General features: G+C 52.6%; 1 protein-coding gene across 3 annotated transcripts in view; it reads right to left on the bottom strand.

The window, feature by feature from the left end:
- Nucleotides 1–1,517: 1,517 nt before the first annotated feature.
- B3GAT1 (beta-1,3-glucuronyltransferase 1) overlaps nucleotides 1,518–22,184 on the bottom strand; it is a 30,043-nt gene continuing 9,376 nt past the window's right edge. The window contains exons 2-7 of one of the 3 annotated variants that reach the window (XM_059185743.1): nucleotides 10,926–11,038; nucleotides 10,631–10,777; nucleotides 6,841–7,349; nucleotides 5,839–6,135; nucleotides 4,971–5,071; nucleotides 1,518–3,736 (exon numbers count right to left, since the gene is read on the bottom strand). In XM_059185743.1, coding sequence (XP_059041726.1) covers nucleotides 4,985–5,071; nucleotides 5,839–6,135; nucleotides 6,841–7,349; nucleotides 10,631–10,742 — 1,005 coding nt within the window. In that variant the 5' untranslated portion in view covers nucleotides 10,743–10,777; nucleotides 10,926–11,038 and the 3' untranslated portion in view covers nucleotides 1,518–3,736; nucleotides 4,971–4,984. Of the gene's footprint in view, nucleotides 3,737–4,970; nucleotides 5,072–5,838; nucleotides 6,136–6,840; nucleotides 7,350–10,630; nucleotides 10,778–10,925; nucleotides 11,039–22,184 lie in introns of those variants that run through there. The other 2 variants (XM_059185733.1, XM_059185726.1) reach the window with 2 other exon arrangements.

Here is a 22,184-nt window from a genome sequence, read left to right on the forward strand (position 1 = left end):
CCACAAATTCATCTGCTATTCCTGAATTGCCTTGGAATGGAAAGCACAAAGCTAACACGTGGATAAGACCAGGGCTTGGGCACGGCCAACACTGGGGAGCAGTGTCATTGTGCCTTACCTTACACCTGAGCATGATTTTACAAAGGTGTATGTAAAAGTTGGCTTCTCTTGGAAAATGTTATAGGGAACTGGTATTTAAATGAACCTTACTGTGATCCTTTTGTAAAGTGAAGAATCCTCTTGAATTGCTTTTATCCAAATCTGTGCAGGGCTGCATTGCTCCTTTTGCACCAACTTACTGTTCTTGATCTTCTTATCTGTCAGCTAGCCCTGCAACTTCTATCAGAGCCCCTTGGCAAAGCTCATCTTCCAGCATTTATTCATGGTCTGTCCAGGCCTTCCCTACTGGATGGCCTCATCATAGGGTCTTTAGAAGACTCTGCACAACCCCTACCTCTAAATGCTGAAGGTCTCCAGGCCTGCTCCTTGGGCCTTTACTTCCTTCTGTCCACACTCACTGTGGGTGGCCTCACTGACTGGTGGTTTGTAAACAGCCTCAACATTCATGCTCTCTGATATTTACCTCCAGGCTCACTCAGTGTCCACTCACCTTCTTTCCTGCATGTGACACCAAACTCCCATGACTCTTCTGGGATTCCTCCTGCATTCCGCCGGTAGCAGGGTAGCAGGAAATGGGCAGTTCTATACTCTGTCTCAGATTAGTTTTGGCTCCTCTCTTTCATATGGCACAGCCACACCATCAGCTGCCTCTCCTGGCTGTACCTCAAACAGGTCCAGAACCTGACCACTTCTCAGTGCCGCAAGGTTTGCTCTTCTGACTCACCATCACCTCCTGCCTGGGTCACAGCATTGGCTGCCTCCCCTAGCCTGCCCTGCCCGCTGTGATTTCTTTACAGGTCAGTTAGATCATGTTGGCCCTTTGCTCCAAACCTTCCAATGGCTCCAGTTACCTTTTCACTCGGGAGAGAAGCCAAAAGCTTTGCCCTGGTTCCCAGAGCCAACAGCTTCTGCACCCTCCATCAACTGCGTCCATCCCACCTCCCATCTACCCCTTCCCACCTTGCCAGTCAGTTGCAGGCATACTGGCCTTTTTGCTGATCTTCAAACATGCTAAGTACTCTCCCCATGGGAGCAAGTTCTATTTTCCAGAAAGCTCTGACCCAGGTAAGTGCCTGTCTGCGCACTGCAGCTCTGCTCTGTCCCCTTATCAGGGAGGCTCTTCTGATGGCCCTGGAGAGGAGATCAGCTCCTCCTCAGCTACACTCTGACACCCCCATCTGGCCTCATACTTCTCCTTAGACCAGATCACATCTGAAATACTGTCAGTTTGCCTAGTGTCCATCTGTCTTGTTTCCCAAGGAGGGAAGCACCATGAAGACAAGTGCTCTGGTTTTTCACTGCTCTGTACTAGATCCTAGAATAATGCCCGCCAAATAAATACTTGTTGGATAGTTAAGACAGTTTCTGAGAATAAAGTAAGGCAGGGCTGCAGAAGATTAGGGCTGTTAAAAACCATGTTTGACTTTTAATTTTGGAAACAAATTAAATACAGTTAAATTAAAACAGACCAGATGGTGCAGCTGCATGGGCTCTGCCCTCCCCCACAGGCTCTGTTCTCGGGGCTCTGAGCCCCCAGCCTCACTCCTTTGTGGTGGGGAGCAGGAACAGACTGGGTCTGGGAAACAAATTGTTGTAATGGACCCAGCTCTGATTTGGAAAAAACTCATTCCCAACAAAGATGAAAGCTGCAGTCCACCAGGATTATAATTATAAATAAATACACATGCAGCTAAGAGAGAGGCTATTAGGTGGAAAGAACAGAAATAGCATCTGCCAAAAAAACAAAAACAAAAACCGAGAGAGGATATCCCATTTTGTTGTTCATTATCAATTTCTTGAAAAATGAGTCCTGGGTTTTTGGCTAAGAAGGTGGCCTAAGACCAGCCAGGCTGACCTGAGCATTCAGGGCTGGTTTTGGTGAGTGAGGCAGTGCCGTGCCTGGGCATAAATTCACCCGTTTGGTGGGTGCCCTGTGCACATCTCCTCCCATCCCTCCCGCACCACCCCACTTGGCTCCGAGGGGTTGATTCCAGAGCCACCATCGAAAGTGTAAGAGTCTGGGGAACGTCTCACAAGGTGTCTCAGGGTTCTCACAGACAGGATCCCACTGGATGGTTTCACAAATGCTGTGGGAAGTTAAATCCATTTCAAAATCGGCAGCCAAGGCTATTTTTTGAATGTTAGGTTGCTGGACTGACTCCTACCCACCCACCCAGGAGTGGGTTCTCAGCAGTCCTCAGACGGGTCCTGTGAGTTTAAACGGGGGGGTGGGGGGGCTGTTAGCGTTAAAAAATAAACACCTCTTCAGTAGGCTCAGGCCTTTCCCTTTCCTCCACTTAGGAGGAAAATTGTGCTTCCAACTTTCAGGAGCATGAGTGAGAGAATCAGAAGAGGCCTGTCCCTGTCAGGGGCCTCTCCTGGTACAGGGGGCAACACATGCACACTGTTCTTGCTCTTGGGGGTGGGTAACTGGGGAGAGAGGAGGACAAGCAGCAGGCTTATTCCTCATGCTCTCAACTTAGGGACAAGGGAGGTTTTCGTTCCCATTATGTGTTTAAAATAGAATGATTTTCCAAAGTAGTGTGTGCTCAGGTTTCCTTTCCCGTCAGGGTCCAGATGATCTCTGCCCCTTTCCCACAAATCCTTCTGTTAACCCAAGGCCCTTACCCCTCCCTCCCACCTCTCCCAACCAGAGGAGCTGCCCCTACCTGCCCCTACCTCCCTCTTCTTTCCACCTTGTCCACCCCTGGCTCACGTTAGCCCCTGAGGTCTGTGGTTCTCAAGAGCTCCAGAAAGAGGGCTCCTAATCTCCCCAGTCCCAGCCCAGGCGAGGGGCCCTGGAGCCCAGTGGACAGTGGGGAGGCAGTGTCTAGACAGGAACCTGCATGGTCTTAGTCCAGGTCAGTCCATGACCTGTGCTGGCTCAAGGGCCCACCTCCTTCACTGTACTGGAAGGAGCAGGCTTGGGGATGTGGGGCCAGAGTAAGGGGCTCCACTCCTACCACAGCCTGAGGTATGGGGGAGCCTGATGGCAGGCTCAGGTTCCCCTCATGCAGGGTGGTCATCAGTTGGGATCAAAGACAGACTTATGCTCTGGAAATGAGAACCAGAGGAAAGCCAGAGAGGTATGTCTACTTGAGAGCAGCTCTCTGAGGAGGGGAGGGGGTGTTCCTGATGCCTGGGCAGGGGGCTGTTCTCCAGTCTTCAGAATTCCCTGGCCGGATGGCCTGTGCGGTCATGCTGGGCCCCAGGAGCAGGGAGCCAGGGAAGGCCACACTGCACTTGACAGCCGGGGTCTTTTCACCTCTCTCCCAGCCTGGCCTCACTCCAGGGCTTCAGTGCCCATTGCGTCTGCTCCCGCAGGCCCTGTCAGTGCAGGAAGCTCTGGGGAGGCATGCTGGGGCACTGGTTCGCTGGCTGGCATGGCTTGACTAGCAGCTGGGCCCCTGGTCATGCTAGATGGAAGAGAACAACAGGTCTGGGATTTCTGTGCTTTAGGTTCTCCGTCCTTTGTCCTGGCATCAAGCTGGGCTCTCTCTGAAGCTCCCAGAATAGAAAGTAGAATGATGGTGATTCCTTAGGAGTTTGCCTCGGAGGGACCATCAGCCATGGGGAGAAGATGGAAGGCCAGGCACAGGATCTGAGAAGGAGGCTCCTGTGAAGGGGAGAGGAGGAATATGGGTGAGGCTCGATGTGGGGAGGCAGGTGAGGGGCAGCCGTTCTGGCCAAACTTCCTAATCCTGAGCCACCATCAGAGTTCACCCAGGAGCTCTGCAAAGCCCAACCCTCAGAGTCCTTTGCGGATCCCTTATTGAGAGGCAGGTGGGTTCTTCTGGTGACCAGGTGAGGAGGCAGGGAACAGGGCTCTGGACTGATGCATTTTCAGCCACACTGGTCAAGCTGATTTTTTGGTTCAGGACACAAAGCAGGCAGACTGACACCTTGTGATCTCCTGTGGGCAAGGCAGTTGTGAACATGATAGGAAAGCTGAAGCTTAACTCTGGGACCAGTGGACAGAGGTGTATCCCGCTGTCTGAGCTCTCACCTCTGTAATGACATAGAAAAGCCCACAGAAACTTCCTGACTTGGAGAATCAGCTGGCACAATTCACTTCATATAGCTTTTCTGAACACTGTTTCTTAACCTCTAAAATATAGATAGATCCTGTGATCTACTTCCATAGAAAGTTTTAAAGAATCAAATAAAAATAGCAATACCTATATGACTTCTTGGGTACCAAAGATTGTTTCTGGTGCCCCCCAAAACCCATTTTACAGATCAAAAAACAGACTGAGAGAAAGTAAGTTAAGTCAAAGGGTGAAAAGTGGTAGGCCTAGAGGCTGAACTAGGCTCTAGGGTCCCTGCTTTCAGCTCAGCACGACACGGTTACTACTAGGAAACACATGGATGTGCTTGATGAGGTGGAGGCAGGGAGCGAGGGGTCCCTGTCACAGAAGCATGGCTGAAGACCACAGGGGAAGACAGAGCCTCGGAGAAAGAGTCTACATAGCACCACCCTGCAACGGGACTGGAGCTGTGGCCAAGATAATAGCAGTAATGACAGAAGGCTGTCATGAGGCCATGTCTAGAAGGTGAGGCCTTCCAAGGAGCTGGTGGCAGAAGGACCCAGCTGTGTGACGGAAGTTGGTTCTTGTGAACTTCCAGGTGGCACAACGGGACGAGGACTTTAGCCATGCCCCTTCCGCGGTCTTCTGTGGGCAGGCAGTTGTGAACATGATAGGAAAGCTGAAGCTATGCCCCTTCCGCTCTTGCCCCCTTCTGCCCTGTCCTCCCACAATTAAAAACGAGAGGAAAAGCCTCTGCAGATTTATTCTGCATCCAAACTTGATGTGCATCGAGTGTGTGGTTTACCCTCGTCCCTGCCATACCTGAATCCTGGGGCTCAGATCTCCACAGCAGGGTCAGTGAAGCCTTTTTTCCCCTCATTCACCAGCACTGGCTTCTCTGTCCGTGTGTGCCAGACCAGGATCTGTGTGTCCAGAGACATGAAACAGCATGCGGCAGGCCCCCCTGACCTCAGCCCACCACCTCCCTGCTCTCTCCTACGCTTTGCGAGTACTTTTCCTGCCCCTCCTGTTCTGACCCCGTTCCATCAAGATTTTCTCTATTATTATTCCCACCTACCTCCCCCACCCCCACATTCTTGCTGTTTGTACATATGAGGCATTCAAAATATCTGTTGGAAACAAAAGGTGTATAGCTACAGAAAATAGATCAGTTCCAAAACCTCTTGCTTTTTGTCTTCCTCTGTATTTCTTCATAGGTCTCTCCAGAGAGGGAAGAATTTCTTCCGGAGGATTCGGATCAAAACTAGTGATAGTTTAGGCTCTAGCTGGAGAATTCCAAACCAGAAGTGGTGTGTGCCTGTCCACGTGCATGCATGCGTGTGTGCGCCCATGCATGTGTGTGCATGTACCCAGGCAGGCACGTGTTCGTACATATGTGCACACACTTCTGGCAGGGCAGTTGCAGAGCTTTGCTGTGTGGAGGTTTTGGGGGAAAGGTAACCCTTGGCCCTGCTCACTGACTCTCTCTATTTCCCTGCTTGACTTTAGTGTGACAGCCTTGGGTGGGATAAACTACCTTCCTAGGAGGGTGTTCTAGGAAGGCATGGCTCTAGGCTGGTCCTTTGCGGGGCTGTTTTGAGGTCTTTATTTCCTTCCCTCTGATCTAAAGGAGGGTTTGGATGGGCTGGAAAAAGCTTGCATTATAGGTGTCAGTTCTGGGAGGGTTTACCTTGGTGCAGTTGGCTGCCTTGGGCTCCAGGTCATTGAGGGTAACAAGTTCTCGGAGGAGGCTGCTTTCTTGGTAGCCTCCTTTCACACCCCGCAGCTTGAAGTAGGCCTGGCTACGCTGTAGAATGAGCCTCAGGTTGACGGCAAATCCAGCCATGTCTATTGCAAATGGTCGGTGTGGGTCGAACACTGTCTTCCAGCCGACCACCTTCCCTGCCCCGTTGACCCGTGGGGCCTCGTACCGAAGGCCACCAACGAAGGCAACGGGCCACACAGACACCCTCCTGGTGCTGCGCATCTACAAGAGGGGATCCAGAGTCAGGGCAGGTGGCACTGCTGATGGGGAATGGAACCTGTCCCCAGAGAAGGGGAACTCGATTAACTCTATGCGGACAGGCCATCTGAAGCCGTACCAGGGGATCCAGCCCAGCCCTGTCTCCAGATGCATTCTCCACGGGGGGCACCTATAGGGAAACCTGCCTCACTGCAAACAAGGCCTGACCTCTCACCCAGCTGACATGCTTCTTCTCTGCAAGACTTGCAGTCCAGCTTCCTCTCCTGCAAAACCTCCATCTTTCCAATTTAGAGTCTAGAATGACTCCTTCCCCTGCCCCAGACTTATGACTCACAAACACCAAGGACAAGCTGTTCCACATAGAATGACCCCACTCGAGGCCTTTACTGAGACAATGCTTCTAAGGCCAAGACTTTGGTCTAAGAACTTCACCACCACCAACTTTCTTCCCTTTAACTAGTGGTGACAAATGAGACTTGCGAGTTTTCTTCATCTCTTCCCTGGTTACCCGCAGTCTACACGGACCCCAATTGGCACTGGCACCCGCATCCTCCCCCCGCCCCCACCCCCAACCCGGCCAAACCCCAAGTTTTCTCTATGTACCCATTCCAAAGGGCCCCTCAGGAAGAGTCCCGGGGCCCCACACCAGAGGCCCTGAGCCGGCATCCTCCCCACCACTTCCCCGCCGCCTTCTGCCCCGTCCCACACCTCCTCAAAGAGCTCCAGACTGTAGGTGTTGTCGTCGTCGGCGAAGTACACCACGCCCGGCTGGCTGGAGTTGCGCGGGAAAGTCTCACGCAGCCAGCGCAGGGCCAGGTTGCGCTGCATGGTACCCCGCGGGATGCGCGGGTCGCGGGCGTCGCCGCGCAGCTTGTAGTTGCGGGGCGTCTCCACGTGCAGATGCGTGTAGTTGAGGCCGGTGTCGCGCAGCAGGCGTGCGGTTAGCGGGGTCCGGCGCGGCGCGTCCTCCACCACCAGCCAGTGCAGGTTGGGCACGTGCAGCAGCGTGTTGGCCATGCGCGTCAGCTCAGCCTTCTGCACCGGGCGGCTGTAGGTGGGCGTCACCACGTGGATGGTGGGCAGTGTGTCCGACCACGGCGGGGGCCGTGTATACACGTACTCCGTGCGCACTACCTCCACGATGTCACGGTCCGACATGCAGTATTCCCGGGGGTCAGCACCCGGGGCCGCGTCGCGCCGGGGGTCACTGCCGTCATCTGTGGGGTTGGGAGACACACGGTGTGGGGACGGACCGCGCAGGCCTGGCTCTGGCCTCAGGTACTGGGCAGGAGGCCACCCATCCCGCTAAGACAAACCTCTCCTCCACTCCTGCAGGATTGTCATCCGAAACCTGCCTGGGGCTCTAGCTTTTAAGCTAAGAGAGAAAGCTGCATCCTTGGAATTCTCTCGGGCATTTTCCTAGTTCTGACTCCTGAAAGGGCACAGAAATAACCTCTTCCTCCTTCTCACATTTGACAGCTCTGTAGCTATTTGAGCGTGGCTGGCCAAATTCCAAGACTGCCTTCCCACTTCTGAAATGTTTTGGGTTTTATATGACACAGTGTCGGGATGCTGCCCACTCTAGTGCTTTGCCCTCCCCATCTGGCCAGAGCTGCCTGCGCTTGCCCCCTGCACTGGTGTAGCTGCCACAGAGGCCCAGCCCAGCCTTAGGATTTTTCTAGCCACATCACACTGTGGACTCGATGAGCCTGACTTTGGCTCAGCCCCATTTTTCACAAATTTCTACTTAAGTGGGGCCACCCCCTTCCTGGTCTTATGAAACCTGGTGTAGAATTTCATCCTTAAGTATCACATTTCCTTCCAGGGTTATGCCTATGGTTGTCAGGATAATTGTGAATCCTGAACTCATTGTTTGTACTTTTAGATGTTCTTAAATTTTGGCCTACACCAAAAGACAGAGTGGAAACCTAGGTTTAGCTCTTCTGCTACTTCCATGTCAATCTCCCTATCTGTACATTCTGGACTCATTCAACCGTCTGGAAGATTAGCTGTACCACTGACCCCAGCTGTGCTAACATCCTTCTAGCGTATAAGCATTACTCCCCGAGACACCACGAGGGACAGTGTGTGGAACCTTGCAGAGCCCTGGCCTCTGGTGAAACACTCACAGCCACGGGGAACCCATTCCTTCCTGAAGGCAACCTGTTCTGGCTGGGGCAGCTCTAAACCAACATTTTTCTAGATCCTGGACATTTTCCTCATTACTGATGCTAGTAGTTCTATCAAGAGGGGAAATCAGGGCCATTGGTATTCTTGCTTTTAATGAGCCCCTCCTCTACAAGTTAAGTCTTTTTGTTTGAACAACTGTGTGGCCCTCACTGCTCTCACAGCATCTCAGCAGGAGGTGGTAAAAGTCAAAGGACATACTTCGGAATCTGAATGCCTGGGCTCAGACTCTGTTCAGTTCTATCATTAACTACTGCCCTTGGGGAGATTCCTCAGCTTCTGATGCCTCAATGTTAGCAACTGTAGTATGGAGCTAATAATAGCATTGACTTTACTGAGTTACTCTAGGACTAAGTCAATATACGTAAAAGACTCAGAACACTGCTAGGCATGTTCTCTTTCCTCGTGTGTAGAGCGAGAACAGTTGCCAGCCCTGTGTCTGCATGGCTTCACGCAGCCAGAGAAGGGATGAAAGAAGCATTCTCACCATGGGGTAGAGGTATGGTCCTAGAGAGGATGCTGGGAGTCAGCCATTGTCACCTCTCCTCTTCCCATCACTGTCAGCAGATGGGGTGTGTATGGTGCTTGTATGAGGTGTGCCGCTGGGCTCTGGGAGGTGGTACCAGCTCTGGCTCTTAGGGAGTTCACACAGGTCAACAGTACAATAAGACATACAGTGATGGAACCTGCAACTGGGGCAGGAGACACCATGCCCCCAAGGGTGTGAACGCACATGTCAGGAGACTGGCTCAGCCTCTGTTGATCAAAGTCGACATTTTGGAAGGGTTTTGGGGTCAAACTGGGAAAACAACAAAGTTGAGGTAAGAGAGATGGGTGTTGGGGATTCTGATCAAGATATATAAGGGTTTATTTATTCTGCAGTCAGTGAAACTGAGGCATGGGAAGAAAGATTCAAAGCCATCTTCCCCGCTTTTTCTTCCATTTAAGTCCTCCCAAACAGGTGGGTCTGGGCCCTGGGAAGGTTCTCTATGCCTTCTGACCTGGCCACAGTGTGATCTTAGCCCTTTGTGCTGTCTTCAGGGCTTCTGCAATGTCTGAGTCACAAAGGCCTCCCAGCCACCCTGACATGATTTCAGAGGCTTTCGTTCAGCCCCTCTTGGTATACTCAGGAGACAGAATGCCAGCTCCACAACCCCAGGCAGCAGCATCGGTGCTTAGCAAAACATTCGGACACCTCTGACCCTAGAGCTCTGCCAAGAATGGAATCCACATGATATTATGTCACTTTGCATATGGTAGCTTTCACCCTTCTGGAATGATGTGGTTGTGGGATAACAATTCCAAAATGAAGAGCACCAAAGATAGATGGTGGAGGATAAATGTCAGGAGAGGCTCTAAGTGCTCAGCATTGGGCAGTGAGAATTCCTTGATCTTCAGCCTGGAAAGTCTTCCTCATGGAAGCTTCAGGAACTGCTGGGGCTGAGCAGGACCCACTGCATACCTGTGAAGCAGCCTGGCTTGTGACTAGGATTTCTGACTACTGACGGCATCCAAATCACTTGGGCTTATGAGCTCCATGTTAGATCTGCAGGCCCTACCCTGGATCCAATGGCTCTTTGGGATGGGCCTGGGTGCTTTTTTATTTTATCCTGTAATGTGATGTACGTTTCAATAGGATAACTGCTGCCTTAGAGGATTGAGGCTGTGTGTGCATGGAGTACACTGGAGGGTAGAAGAGTGTGAGATGAGAGACCAAGGAATGAGGGGACAGGCTAGATGAAGGGCACTTCGAAGGGGCCAGGCACAGGGAGCCCAGTATGAGAAGGAAAGGCAGCCTGGTGGGAAGTCTCTGGACTCAGAGCCAGGAGAACCTCGTTCCAGCCTGTTCATTCACGAGTGCTTTGTGGGACTTTTTCTCTAACCAGGCCTATTTTCACTAGGTAGGACTGGGTAGGTCAGAGTTGCCTAAGCAGGAAAAAGAACCAAACATTATGCTCTCCCTGAAGAGTTTTAAAACACAGGCCAGAAATCCTGTCCATTCATCCTTCGCTACCCACAGCTGAGAGCAACCAATTCTTACACGTCCTGAGACTGGATGCAGAGTTGTGTGTGGGGTCTCTGCATGTGTGTCTCTGTACATGTCTCTGTGCATGTGTGTGTGTTTCTGGGCATACATATGTGTGGGGATATTCTTCATATTCCCAAAGGGACCAAGACATCCCTAAAGGTAAGGTCATTGACCTCCCAGCTGCCTAATAAATGAAACCATGAGCTCCATCGTTGTTGGTTGTGGTCATTCTTAAAACAGAAGCCTGGCTGGGACTTGGGGCCAGAGGTTGGGGGGGCTCACCCTTGTGCGTGGTGAGCAGAGGCGCGATGGTGCTCTGGTGCCACACGGTGACAAGTAGTGTCCAGGGCAGTACGATGAGGACAATCGCAAGGATGTCCCGTCTTTTCGGCATCTCCAAGGCTGGCTGGGCCCACAGCTCCTCGTTACCTGAGTGGTGGCAAGGTCAGGAGAAGGGTGGCCCCAGGGGCGACGGCAGCAGACAGTGGTGAGCACAGGGGAGAAAAGAATAGGAATGGGCCGGGCAGGCCAGGCACAGGGAGAGCAGAGAAGCCGAATGTTGGCTAGCAGGTCTTACCAGCACTCACAACCCACCCATTGCGGAAGCAGGTTTGCGGAGTCTGGCCAGACCAGAGACTGAGAAGGGGTGGCTGTCCAAGGGCACGATCAGGAACCCTGTGAAGTGGACACCTGCAAGAGAGAGCAGAACAGGATGGCCAGAGACCTGGGGCCTTGCTGTGGGGCTCACAGCATTGGGGTCTTCCCAGTCGAGTGTGGATTGCCATCTCCCTGAGGACTGCCCCAGCTTGCCTGCCTGAATGAAATGAACTTCTGTCCCCCCCAGGCATGGGGACATGGTGGTGCCCAGTTACATGATTCAGCAGGGCACAGAAGTTACGGGCATGACCTTGAGACACACGTGCCTTGTTTTAAATCCCAACTCTGCCACCAATAAGCCATATGCTCTTTACCAAGTTATGGGTGCTCTCTGCGCCTCTCTGTTTTCTCATCTGTGAAACGGGGTATGATCACTACCTATTTCACAAGGTTTTGAGAATTAAATCAGTTCATACCCACAAAGGCCACAGAATGGCGTCTGGTACCTTGACTGAGTAACTCAAGACCTGTTAGCTACTCTGATGTCCACATGTGTCCAGATGGTTTCTTTCATAGCCTAGATAAAGGGGTCAACTTTGGGGTGAGGGCCAACAAAAGATGTTTTTGGGGAGAGGCCCCAGAAGGAAACGCAGCAAGTGCCTTCCCTTTGTCAACATCACGTTGGGAATTTTTGTGAATTTCACATGGCTTGGATATCAGCAAGGTGAAGAGGGTCCCTGTTGAGGCTGCCATATGCTGAGGAGACAGCACTTACAATGCAAACAACGGGGTTCCAGGAGAGATTCCCTTTCTGTAAGTAGGATGAGCCCGGTAGCCTCAGTTCTGCAGAGTGAGTGTCTGTCAGCAGCATCCTTCTCTGGGCCTTGTCTTGTGTGACAAGGACAGTAGGCACAGAGCCCTCGTGACCACTGTGGAGACTGTCACACCCTATTCTCTGCTTTCCTTTCTCCTTCTGTGCTGAGCCCTGTGCAAGATGCAAGATCCAGGCAGCCCTTGGCTGGTTCTGGCATGCCTACTGCCTCTAGCGCCCAGCCCTGGGCAGTGATATGCCTTGGAAATGGCAGCTGCCTAGTCCAGCCCCGGTAGCACATGTTCTCCCCCTCTGGCAGTGTCAAGAGCCAAGGTCAAGGAGAACCTCTGTCCGACCCCCACCCACCCAGCTTGGGAAACAGTGTGTTTTCCTCTCCTTGTCTGGTCCTCTCTCCAAATAGGTTTGTCACCTTGTGGAAGAAGTATGTCTTCCAGTGAAGAGCACCGCTGTTTCAGCCAGCACGTCCCCGCCAGCCACCTACCTACGAGAGGCCTGCTCTCCCTCCACCATTTCCTTGGAGGCAGGTGGTAAACAGGCGGCCCCACCTTCCTCAGGGAAATGGAAAGTCCCCCAGGCTGAAACGTTACAGGCAGGGACAAACGATGTGGACACAGAGCAGGGAGAATAATTCTAAAACTCCTCTTTCATGGCCCCCATCAGGTGACAGAACCCAATGTCCTACCCCAGGAGGCTTATCTGGTTCTTGTGTGCTCAGTAGGACGAAGTGGGGTGACCTCTTGCCACCCCCAGCCTGCGCCCCCAACTCCAAGGCCACGGACAAGGCTACAAAGAGCTGAGTCAAGGCCTCAGTTTGGCTGGGTGATCTCAGGCCACATTTGATGGAGGACAGGGGAGCTCCTAGGAGGCCTGGTTGGGAGAGTTCCTTCGGATTCTTAGTGATTAAAAAAGAAGCTTTTCCAAATGTCCTTCATCTTGGGGAGGGTTAAGTCCAGAGTGGAGAAAGCACCAGAGAGGCAAGCTCTGGGCCAATCTACTGCATGCAAATTCAGCCTGCTCAGTGCCTGCACTTGCCTGCTTTTAAATTTTCCCCCTCTGGGGAGCCCCTTATCCCAAGCCTCCTACCTCTGGCACTTGCTCAACCTCCCCAAGCTTGTCTGCTTGGGCTGTCGTTCGTAATAACAAGCTGTTAGGCAGCACTTGGTGATGTTCAGAAATGACACTCAACACATTACACTCAATCCTCATGGCACCTCTGACCACAGCTACCGTTGTAACCCCATTTCACAAGGAAGTCATTGAGGCCAGAGAAGATCAGTGCTTGTCCAAGGCTGTAATCAGGTCATGGTAAAGCCAGACCTAAGTGCTGATCCTTTGCCCCCACGCTGTCAGTGGGACTATAGGAAGAGAGGTTCCAGGTCCCAGAGCCTCAAAGCCGGCTCAGGTGCAGGGTGAGCACAGGTCTACACAAAGACCCTGGTCTAGAGCTGCTTCAGAGCCAACCTTCTTCGCAAAAGCTGCCTCCACCGTGGGGTCCAAGAATTTCCCTGGAGGTGGGAGCAGGAAGCGGGTTCTGGAGTTAGGATGTAGGCAAGGGTGTAAGGGGGCTCTGGAGATAATTTTGATCCTATCTAGTCTTTTTGGTCAAAACATTTATGAAAGGAAAGGGAGGAGGGAATGAGGGAGAAAAGCTCTAAAAATAAACTTAGCAATAAACCCAGTTGTGCATTAATTACTCTGGAAGCCATTACGGCTTGAAAACCCCATAACTTTAATGGAGGCTATTATAAGCATAGTAGCAAAATCGTGGAGCTAATTACCAGGCAGTTATTAAGCCGCACAGAGCCCTCAGCCTTGGAGAAAGTTGGCTGGCCAGCAGGGGGCAGGTTTGTGGAAAGTGGGACCTGGGGCAGGGGAGGGTCCTGGGAGTTGCACCTACTCCTACCCCAGACCTGGGCTTGGGTGGGAGATGGGAGTGCAAGGATGACCACCTCGCCACAGCCTGCTCTTCTGCTTGTGCCTTGCGGGGAGGGCAGTAGCTTGCCCGTGGTTGCAGGCTCAGACCTCAGAATTCCTTTGGGCCCTCACTGGCTAGGGCACAAGAATCAACACAAAGATGGAACAGGTGCTTGGCCACACCCAGAGGCCAGCAGAGGGGAGGAGGCAAGGTCAGGAAGAGTGGGTTGCCTGAGGAAGCGTTGAGTGGAGGCTGTGAGGGGTGGCTGATGGGAAACTGCAGGGGCCTTGCTGGGGCCGTGACTCTCCATCTGACACTGGTCACCCCTGTCCGTGACCAGCTTCAACCTGAGGTTGAGACCGTTAGGCCTCTGTGACAAAGAAGAAATGCCTTATGTGGGAAAAGTGGGGCCAGGTGGGCATTCAAGGCAGGAAGCCAAACTAACAACTTTGTATGGAACATAGTCATGATTTAATAGCTACGGAGAGTGTCCATGTCTGGGAAGACCTATTTATAAGAAGTTGTCTCTGGGGTTAAGGGTGTCATGGTCTGTGTATGAGAACCAGGGGCCATCTGGGATCCTGAAGGAAGTGCCCAAGAATGGGACAGAGACAGTCAGGCGGAGCAGGAGATGCTGGGCCTGGGGAGGCAGAGCTGGAGGCCAGGTTGGCTTCAAGGCTGAATGATTCCAAGTGGATAGAAAGGCTTCCTCCTGAGCCTACAGGTGTTCAAACGAAAACCACATCAATGCCCCTAGTCCCTGAAGAGGAGCGTTATTTAATTACATTCAACAAATATTAACTCAGCATCTGTAGTGGGCAGGCACTGCGTCAGGTTCTATCGGCAAAGCAAAGCAGCAGCATGGGAGAGGGAGGTAGGGGCTTCCTTCCAGGATCTCCCAGCCCAGAGAGAGGGAGGTAGGGACTTTACACAGGTGTCTTTGAGGCTCCCTTAACAACACTCAGGGTGACGTGTGATGAGTACTCATGTTGCAGAGTGCATGTGTGCGCACGTGTGTGTGTGTGTGCGCGTGTCTGATGGAGTTTAGTTACAAACAAGCTCAGAAACAATCCAAGTCACTTGTCTCTGGAGGATGTTAAAGCCATGTCACCCAATAAGACTGGGAACAGTAATTGGTTAGTCAAAGGAATCCATTAAAGTGAAGAGTCCTTCAAAATACGCACATATGATATATGTTTCAACTTAAGTAACTTTTAAAGTGCCAAGAGCTCAATAGGTGATGTTTTCCCAGGACTGCCCTGTATGTGGTTACTTTCCCCAAATCCAAACCACTCAGCACTGGCTAGCTTGTTTTGACACAGGGCCTTAGCCTTTCCTAGGAGCCAGGAGACAGCTGAGCTGAGTTCCATGTTGCCTTTCTGACATCTTCCTCACCACCACACACTGCCTGCGCCCTCCAGTGCTGATGTCTTTGAAGTGGTCCAGGCCCTGAAGGATACCTGGTGAGCAATTCAAGTGCTGTACCCTCTAAGATTTTTTTATGACATTTTTTATGACACACATCTTCACCTAATTTGGAGAACTTTCCCCCTGGAGTCATCTTATGCAGTCTTTTGAGAGCATTCAACTTAGTTTTCATAGAGACAACACATTTATTTCTTTGCAATATGTGGTTCCTATAATATCCTATGATGGTGACAGCAAGCATGACCATTGTAAACAGGCTGGGAGCAATCATTATGGCCTCTCCGTAAGCATGAGGCTCAGCTGGTACAAGCTGCCAGAGGGGAGGTCCAGCACCATGCTTCCACAGGCAGCCATTCCTGTGCTTTACAGATGGGGTGGAGAACATCAGTTACGTGCGCAGTCAGTCGAGGAAAGGCTTGTTAAGAGAGCTTCTGCTGCATGTGTGAGGGGAAAAAGCTGTCCTCTGTCATCTGGGAGCCTGAGACACTGGGGCTGAGAGGCAGATGCTGAGGCCTCCCCACACAGAAGCACAGCCAGCCTGACTGATCTGGACCCAGAAGGAGGGGGTGGGTGGGCGGAGAGAGCTAGGGCAGCCAGAGTGACTAGGGAAGGCACCAGACCTTTGAGCATGGGAACAGGGATGTGGCTACAGGAGGCAGAGAGAGGGGAAATTTTAAAAGAAGATAGTGGGAGGGATGCTGGTCAAGGCTCTATCTAGCATTACCCTTTAGCCCCAGACAGCACGCCTCTCAAAGAGAGGCACAGACTTTGTCCCTGAGACCCGCAGGAGCCCCTAATGGGATCAAGGGATTAGTATTGATTCTGCTGCCACTGCTCAGGAAAAGCCCAATGCCAGAGCTAATCAGCACCTGGGCCAGTCAATCCATACTTCATTAACCCAGCCCCAGTCTTCTGCCCCACGACCCGGTCCCGGCTACCCCCACTCTCCATCCCCCAACCTGGCCCTGGCTTCCAGCCACCAGCTCCTGCTGGGGAAGGGGCAGCACACAGGCATTGGACACTCATCGGGGGAGTGTCCAAGGAGCTGCAGTGAGCAGGCTTCCTGCTCCTCTTCTTCCTCTCTTGTCCCCATGACCTCAGAAAACGTGAAGTGAGGTCCTGTGGGACACCTGGTTGGGACTGTAAGCCTTCCCTGTAACAGCCTAATGCTGGGCCAACAGGATTCATCTTCCTTTGATCTTCCCAACAGCCCTGTGAGGAAGGCAGGAAAACTGTATCCCTATTTTATCTTCAAGGGAACGGAGGCTTAGATGGGCTATGTGACTGGCCCAGGGCTGAGTCGGCTGCTAGCAGAGCTCCCGCTCAGGCCTTTGGACTCTGAATCAGCGTGCCCCTCCAGGTCCATGCAGCTCGCCTCACTTCAGACCTGGTGCTTGCCTCCTGCCTTCTCCACCCGGCACTTCGGCCCCAGGGACGGCTTCCTGAGCTTGCTGGGGCCCACCACTGGCCTGCTGTCCTGGTGGTCAGGCCCAGGGTCCTAGGAGGAGCTCCCTCATCCTGCCTTCATGGTGCATCACTGAGGAGAGGAAGATCCAGGCCCTGGGGAGGTCTGTGTCCTGCCTTGGGGCCCAGCCACTGCTGGCTTTCGCTCCCGGGTACTTCTGAAAGGAAGGAAGGCATGGATTCCATATCTTCCCCCATCTTGTCCCTTTCTAGCTAGGAAAACCAATCCAAGCGCTTGGGCAGAAAGAAGAGTTCATTCATTTCAGGCTTGGCATAAAGCATACGCTTTGTTTTCTTCCAGCCCAGCAGTGTCAGAAAATGCAACTTATGGTTTGTTTCTTTTAGGTAACTCCTTTGTTTTTCTTTTTGGTTTTTCTGAGATAGCCTTTGAATTCAGTAAGAAATAAAAATTGGGGTTTGGTTTCGCGTGGTACTTTGCAAAGCCAAGTCCATTCTGGTTCATTGCATAATAAGAGATGGTCCCCAGCGGGTTTCACTGAAGTTCCTTGAATTGTATAGCTTGTGGGCTTCAGGCAGGGAGGCGTCCACACATCCCAGAGCCTCCTCCAGGCAGGAGGCCCTTAGAGAAAAAAAAAAAATGCTTTATTTTGTGGGGACATTGGTTGCTACTTTCAGTTGTGGCCTGCAGAGGCTGGGGCCCAAGCACACAGATGACCAGCTTGTTCCCTCAAGAGTGGGGACAGCAGGGAGTGCACAGTGGCCTGGGAGACAGCCTGTTGAAGGACACAGGCCTGATGGAGGGTTGTGGAGAGTTGGGCAGTGGCCCAAGGCCCATGGGGCACCCCCGTTCAGAGCTAGCCTACGGCAGGATGTGAGGGCTAAAAGCGGAGGGCTGGGTGGGCAAGACAGTCAGCAGGGATGTCCTGGTCACCCGCAGGACAGTGGAGAGTCCCAGTCTGGCAAACAGCAGCACATAGCTGCTCGGCCCTTGCCTGCAGGCTGGGGGAGAGCCGGGGGGTCATGGCTAGCTCTGGAGTTTATGGGACAGGGAAGCAGTTCCTGCAAAGTGCCGTGCAGCCCAGTTTCTGGCACGGCATTTGGCTGGGGCCTTGGGGCCAGGAGAGGGCTCTGGGCCTGCAAAGTGCCAACGCCCTCACCTCCTTTGCCCTCCTTGCTTGTTCTCTTTCCATATTCATCCCAGGCCCATTCCGGCAGCCATGCCAACTTTTTGAAAGGAAGGTCACTGCTCCTGAGTGCCTTCATTTTCTTCTGCTATCTAACTAGTTATCATACACTCAGCCGCTTAAAGTGACCCTCATCTACTCTCTTCAGTTTCTGTGACTCAGGAGCCCAGGCACACACAGCCCAGGGGCCGCCAAGCCTGCACTGTGCTGGCTGGGCTGCATTATTCTCTGGAGGGCTCACCTGGGAGGAACCTACTTCCAAGCACAGGCTGTTGGCAGAGTCCTCTACCTTTCAGGCATGGGAACGAGTGTCACTCTTCCTGCTCCTAGAGGCTGCCCTCGGCTCCTAGAGACTGCTCCCAGTTTCTTGCCATACAGGTTTCTCCAAAACAGCCACTTGCTCCATTGAGCCAGCAAGGGGAGGATCTAGAGCCACTGAACTAACAAGACAGAGTCCTACACACTTATGGGAGGGATAGGCCTCCACTGCTGCCACGTTCTCCTGCGAGAGGCTGGTCACAGGTGTCATACACAACAAAAGGGGAGGAGGTTATCCAAAGGCAAGAACAACAGGAGTCAGGAGTCATCAGGGGACACCTCAGAGTCTGTCTATCAAAACAAGGAGGTCAGATCCCCATCTGACCTTCAGCTCCTGTCTGGCCCCCATGGCTGCTGAGGGGACAGCAGGGTCTAACCACAGTCACAGTCTTCTGTTGCCTCCCTTCCATCTTCCTTTGCTCTCCTCTGCCCAGCAAAGTGGCACACAGATGGATATTGAAGCAGTGGGAGCCTACGCCCGGAGCCCGAGAGCCCTGGGCACAATTCTAGAGTCCTTCCTCCTCCTGTGTGACTTAGACAAGGTGACCTCTCTGGGTCTTGGTTTTTCCAACTATAAAACAGGAATAAAAACAGTATTTCCCTCACTAGGGTTTTTAGGGTGATGAGGCAAAATCTGTATAAACTATCTGACACAGGGTTGGTGCCAATAAGAGAAGCAGTTACAACTGCCAACCTTGTAGCCCTGGAAAGGGCCCGAGATGGGTCTGCTTGGCCTTGCTTCCCTCCAACTCCCTCCAGCTGAACTTCTGGCAGCTGGAAGGCAGCGTGGAAACCACAGGCCCTGAAAGCCCTGTATCACCCCCAAAGGAGGAGACAGTGAGGACAGGTGGGGGCTAGGCAGAAGGGACATCTCCCTGTCTCAAGGGCTGACCTTGGCCTTCTACAGTATGGGGCCATTAAAAAGTACCTTTGATTTCTCCAGCCTCAGGCTCCTCATCTCCAGTGTGGAACTGTTGTCTCTTTTATTGTCTGGCATAGTCCACTGTGACCTCAAATACATGACTAAAATTCGAGTATCATCTTTCCTCCTAGAGTAGCTCCCCATCCCTTCCTTCTGCCATTCATCTTCAGCCAGTCCCAGGAATGCCCTAGATCCCTCCTCCTCTTTGCATCAGCTGGGGCTTAGCACCTTTGGCCTGGCCTGCCCCTAGGCCTTGGGGCACATCCCTCTGATGCAGGTCCAGATCATATCTTTGCTCCCCTAGCCACCTACTGTGATCTTTCTTCAGATTCCAGCTCACTGCCTGGGCCCTCCCCCCTTACTGACTTGCTCACACTCAAAGCTTTTTGTCTTTCCTGCTAACTGCAACTTACTTAGCTTGGCATTCAAGGCTCTTTATCGTGTGGCCCAGTCTAACTGAAACAAAAACAGAAACAGAAACTCTTCTGTTTCCTATCTATCTCCTACCCAGGGCAGTCTCTGACTTCTACCATCCAGAGCCTTCTCCTCTCCCTGCAGCAAACTTGGGAAAGCTCTGGAAGCAGGTAAAACTGCTTGGTTCATTTAGATGGTAACTGCTCTTTCCTAGGACCAGCATCTGGGCCAGCCCCAGGGACAGAGATCTTGATTTAGAGTCAAGGTGTCCTGAGAGCAAGCCAGGCCTGGCCCTCACAAACTAGCATCCCCCTATTTCCTTCCGTCTGCAACCATGCTTCTTCACCTTGGCCTCTGACCCCTGCTGTCCCTCTTGCTAGAACCTCTGCCATCATCCCATATGGTAGGAGAGGGTCCTACACAGGTCCTTGCCTTGTGGAAGTCTGAGTACCAGTTCAGTGTTTGGGGCCCTCTTGCCTCTTACTCACCACCGTCTCTACGCTACATGACTGGGGAAGGTGACTGAGGCCTCCTGCTCCACATCCTCCTGGCTGTGGAAAATTTGTCATTTCACTAAGGAGAATAGCCAGGCTGAGTCTCCCATTTGAATAAGTCATCAAGGCTGTGCCAGCAAACTCTGAAGCCCCCTTCAGAGTGATTTCACAGGGCAGCAGCTCACTTCACACACAGGTGCACACAGTTCGGCGCTCACAGCCAGCACCCCATCTTAATGAGTGCACGTGTGTTCATGGGCACATGCGAGCACACCTTCGGCTGGGTTTGGTTATTGCTTCTAAGCCCTGTTGGAGAATCCCATGATTGGGTCTCTGCTCAACTGAAGGATTACCTCATGGGCCCTTGGTCTCCAATGGCCTCAGATCTCAGAACACAGATATAGACAGGCCAATTCCCTTTCTCTGTGGGGCTGTGGGTAGGGGCAGCCCCAGTTCCCTAGAAACTACCTGGAACACAACTCAGTACTGATTTGCAACTTCCCAAATGATTTCACATTGGTCATCTCATTTAATCAATAAATCCTTGTAATTCCAAAGCTTTATGGATGCTTTGCAGATGAAGAAATTGAGGCACAGAGGAGTTGAATGTCCGGGCATCCTGGGTCCAGTCTGACAGCAGCCCAGCCTCACTCCTGCCTGAGACCTGCTCCCTGGGATGCAGTAGCCCTCTTCTCTGCTCTTCTCTCTCCTGGTCCAAGCTCCCTGCAGGCTGCCTCTGGGGGACACTCTCCCACCTCTGTGCTGGGCTGGGTGGAAACTAGGGCTCATCCTCCTGGTCTTTGAGCCCATGCTGGGCATCTGTGCTTCAGTCCTGCCCCTTGGCCCTGTCCATCAGAATAGGTGGGGGCCATATATTTTACTACCAAACCAGGACCTTTCAGACTGTGATGATGAGTCAGTGCATCAACAATAGGCACGCTCAGGGACTGTCCTGGGCACACTGGGTAACGGTCCCCTAACTGGAGCCCACTGTCACCCAGTCATGGGAATGAACCTTGTGTACAGAGTCCTTCTCCCCTCTGCCTACTCCCAAAATCGGTCTTTACCCCTGCAAAGGATCAACACACTTGGTTTGTGCTGTGAGCAAATCCAGAACGGCTCTTCCACCCTCTGCATTATAAGCTCTGGGAGCACTGGGGTTCTCACTGTTGCTGGGAACACCTCCCCATATCCTCTGCCAGCCCTGGCCTCGCCTCACCCCCTTGGAGACAGGGGAGCAGAACTGGCAATGTGTGTTACCCTAGCACAGGTCAAGGCCACACGAGGATACAGTAGTCCTGCCTTGAATCCCACGTTTATAGCAAAATCCTCTTCAGCCTTTCAGCTCAGCTGCTGCAACACTTGCTCTGTGAAAGGTATGGGGCAGTTTGGGACACAAGGTGGGGTCTTGCCTCAATGTGGCACACACCCATGGGGTCAAGACACCACAAACACCTGGTTGGCTGAGAGGGAGTGAGGGGAGTAGGAGTGGAGGACTGAGCAGATTCTGATGTAAGATGAACAGCAGGGACCAGTGGGGGAGGACACGCAAATCGACAGTTGCTAGTGGAACAGTGGTATCAAGGGCCATGCAGGCTGCTTTATGACCCTCCTTTTCTTCCAGGCTGCCTGAGCAGTAGGGGGTGGCCTGCTACCTGCTGAGGCTGAGGTTAGGGTACATTCCAGAACCCAGAAAAACTGTAGTATCCTAGCCTCCTGGGGTCTGATTGCTGGGAGGACACAGCCCTCATCTCATCAGCACTTGACTACGGGGGAGGCCCAGGGAGGATGACACAAGCCCAGTGCTGGGATAGGTAGGTGCCAAGTACTGGCTCCATTGAGGGCCCATAGGATGGAGCAGGGAACAGGTCATAATGACTGAATTGGCACCCATCAGACCCTTGCAGACTGGTGGGCAGGGCACGTGACCAGGGCCTGGGGGACTGGAACGAAGCAGGCCAGGTAACCCGGTGGGTCTGGCCCAGGGACCGAGGGTCCATGACAAGGGTGGGCAGGGATAGCCATACAGAGCCTCCTGGACTGTGGGTGAAGGTGGGATTCAGGCATCTTGTGGAGAAGGTGTGAGCAGCCAATGTTCATCTGTCCCCACAGTACTGTCCTTCCTGCCCTCATACTGTCCAGGCTGCTCTCTGCCTCAGTTTCCTTTGGTGCTGATGTTGTGCAGTTCTGGGTGAGGGTGCTGACTAGGTGAGGCTATTCTGAGCCCTATGCCCTCAGCCTGCCTTTCCTGCTTTGAAGCCTTTCCTGGCCATGCTCTTTCCCAGGCCTGAGCACTCCATGTCCATG

Source organism: Mustela lutreola, chromosome 1, assembly GCF_030435805.1.
Source record: "Mustela lutreola isolate mMusLut2 chromosome 1, mMusLut2.pri, whole genome shotgun sequence".
In the NCBI taxonomy this organism is placed as follows: domain Eukaryota; kingdom Metazoa; phylum Chordata; class Mammalia; order Carnivora; family Mustelidae; genus Mustela; species Mustela lutreola.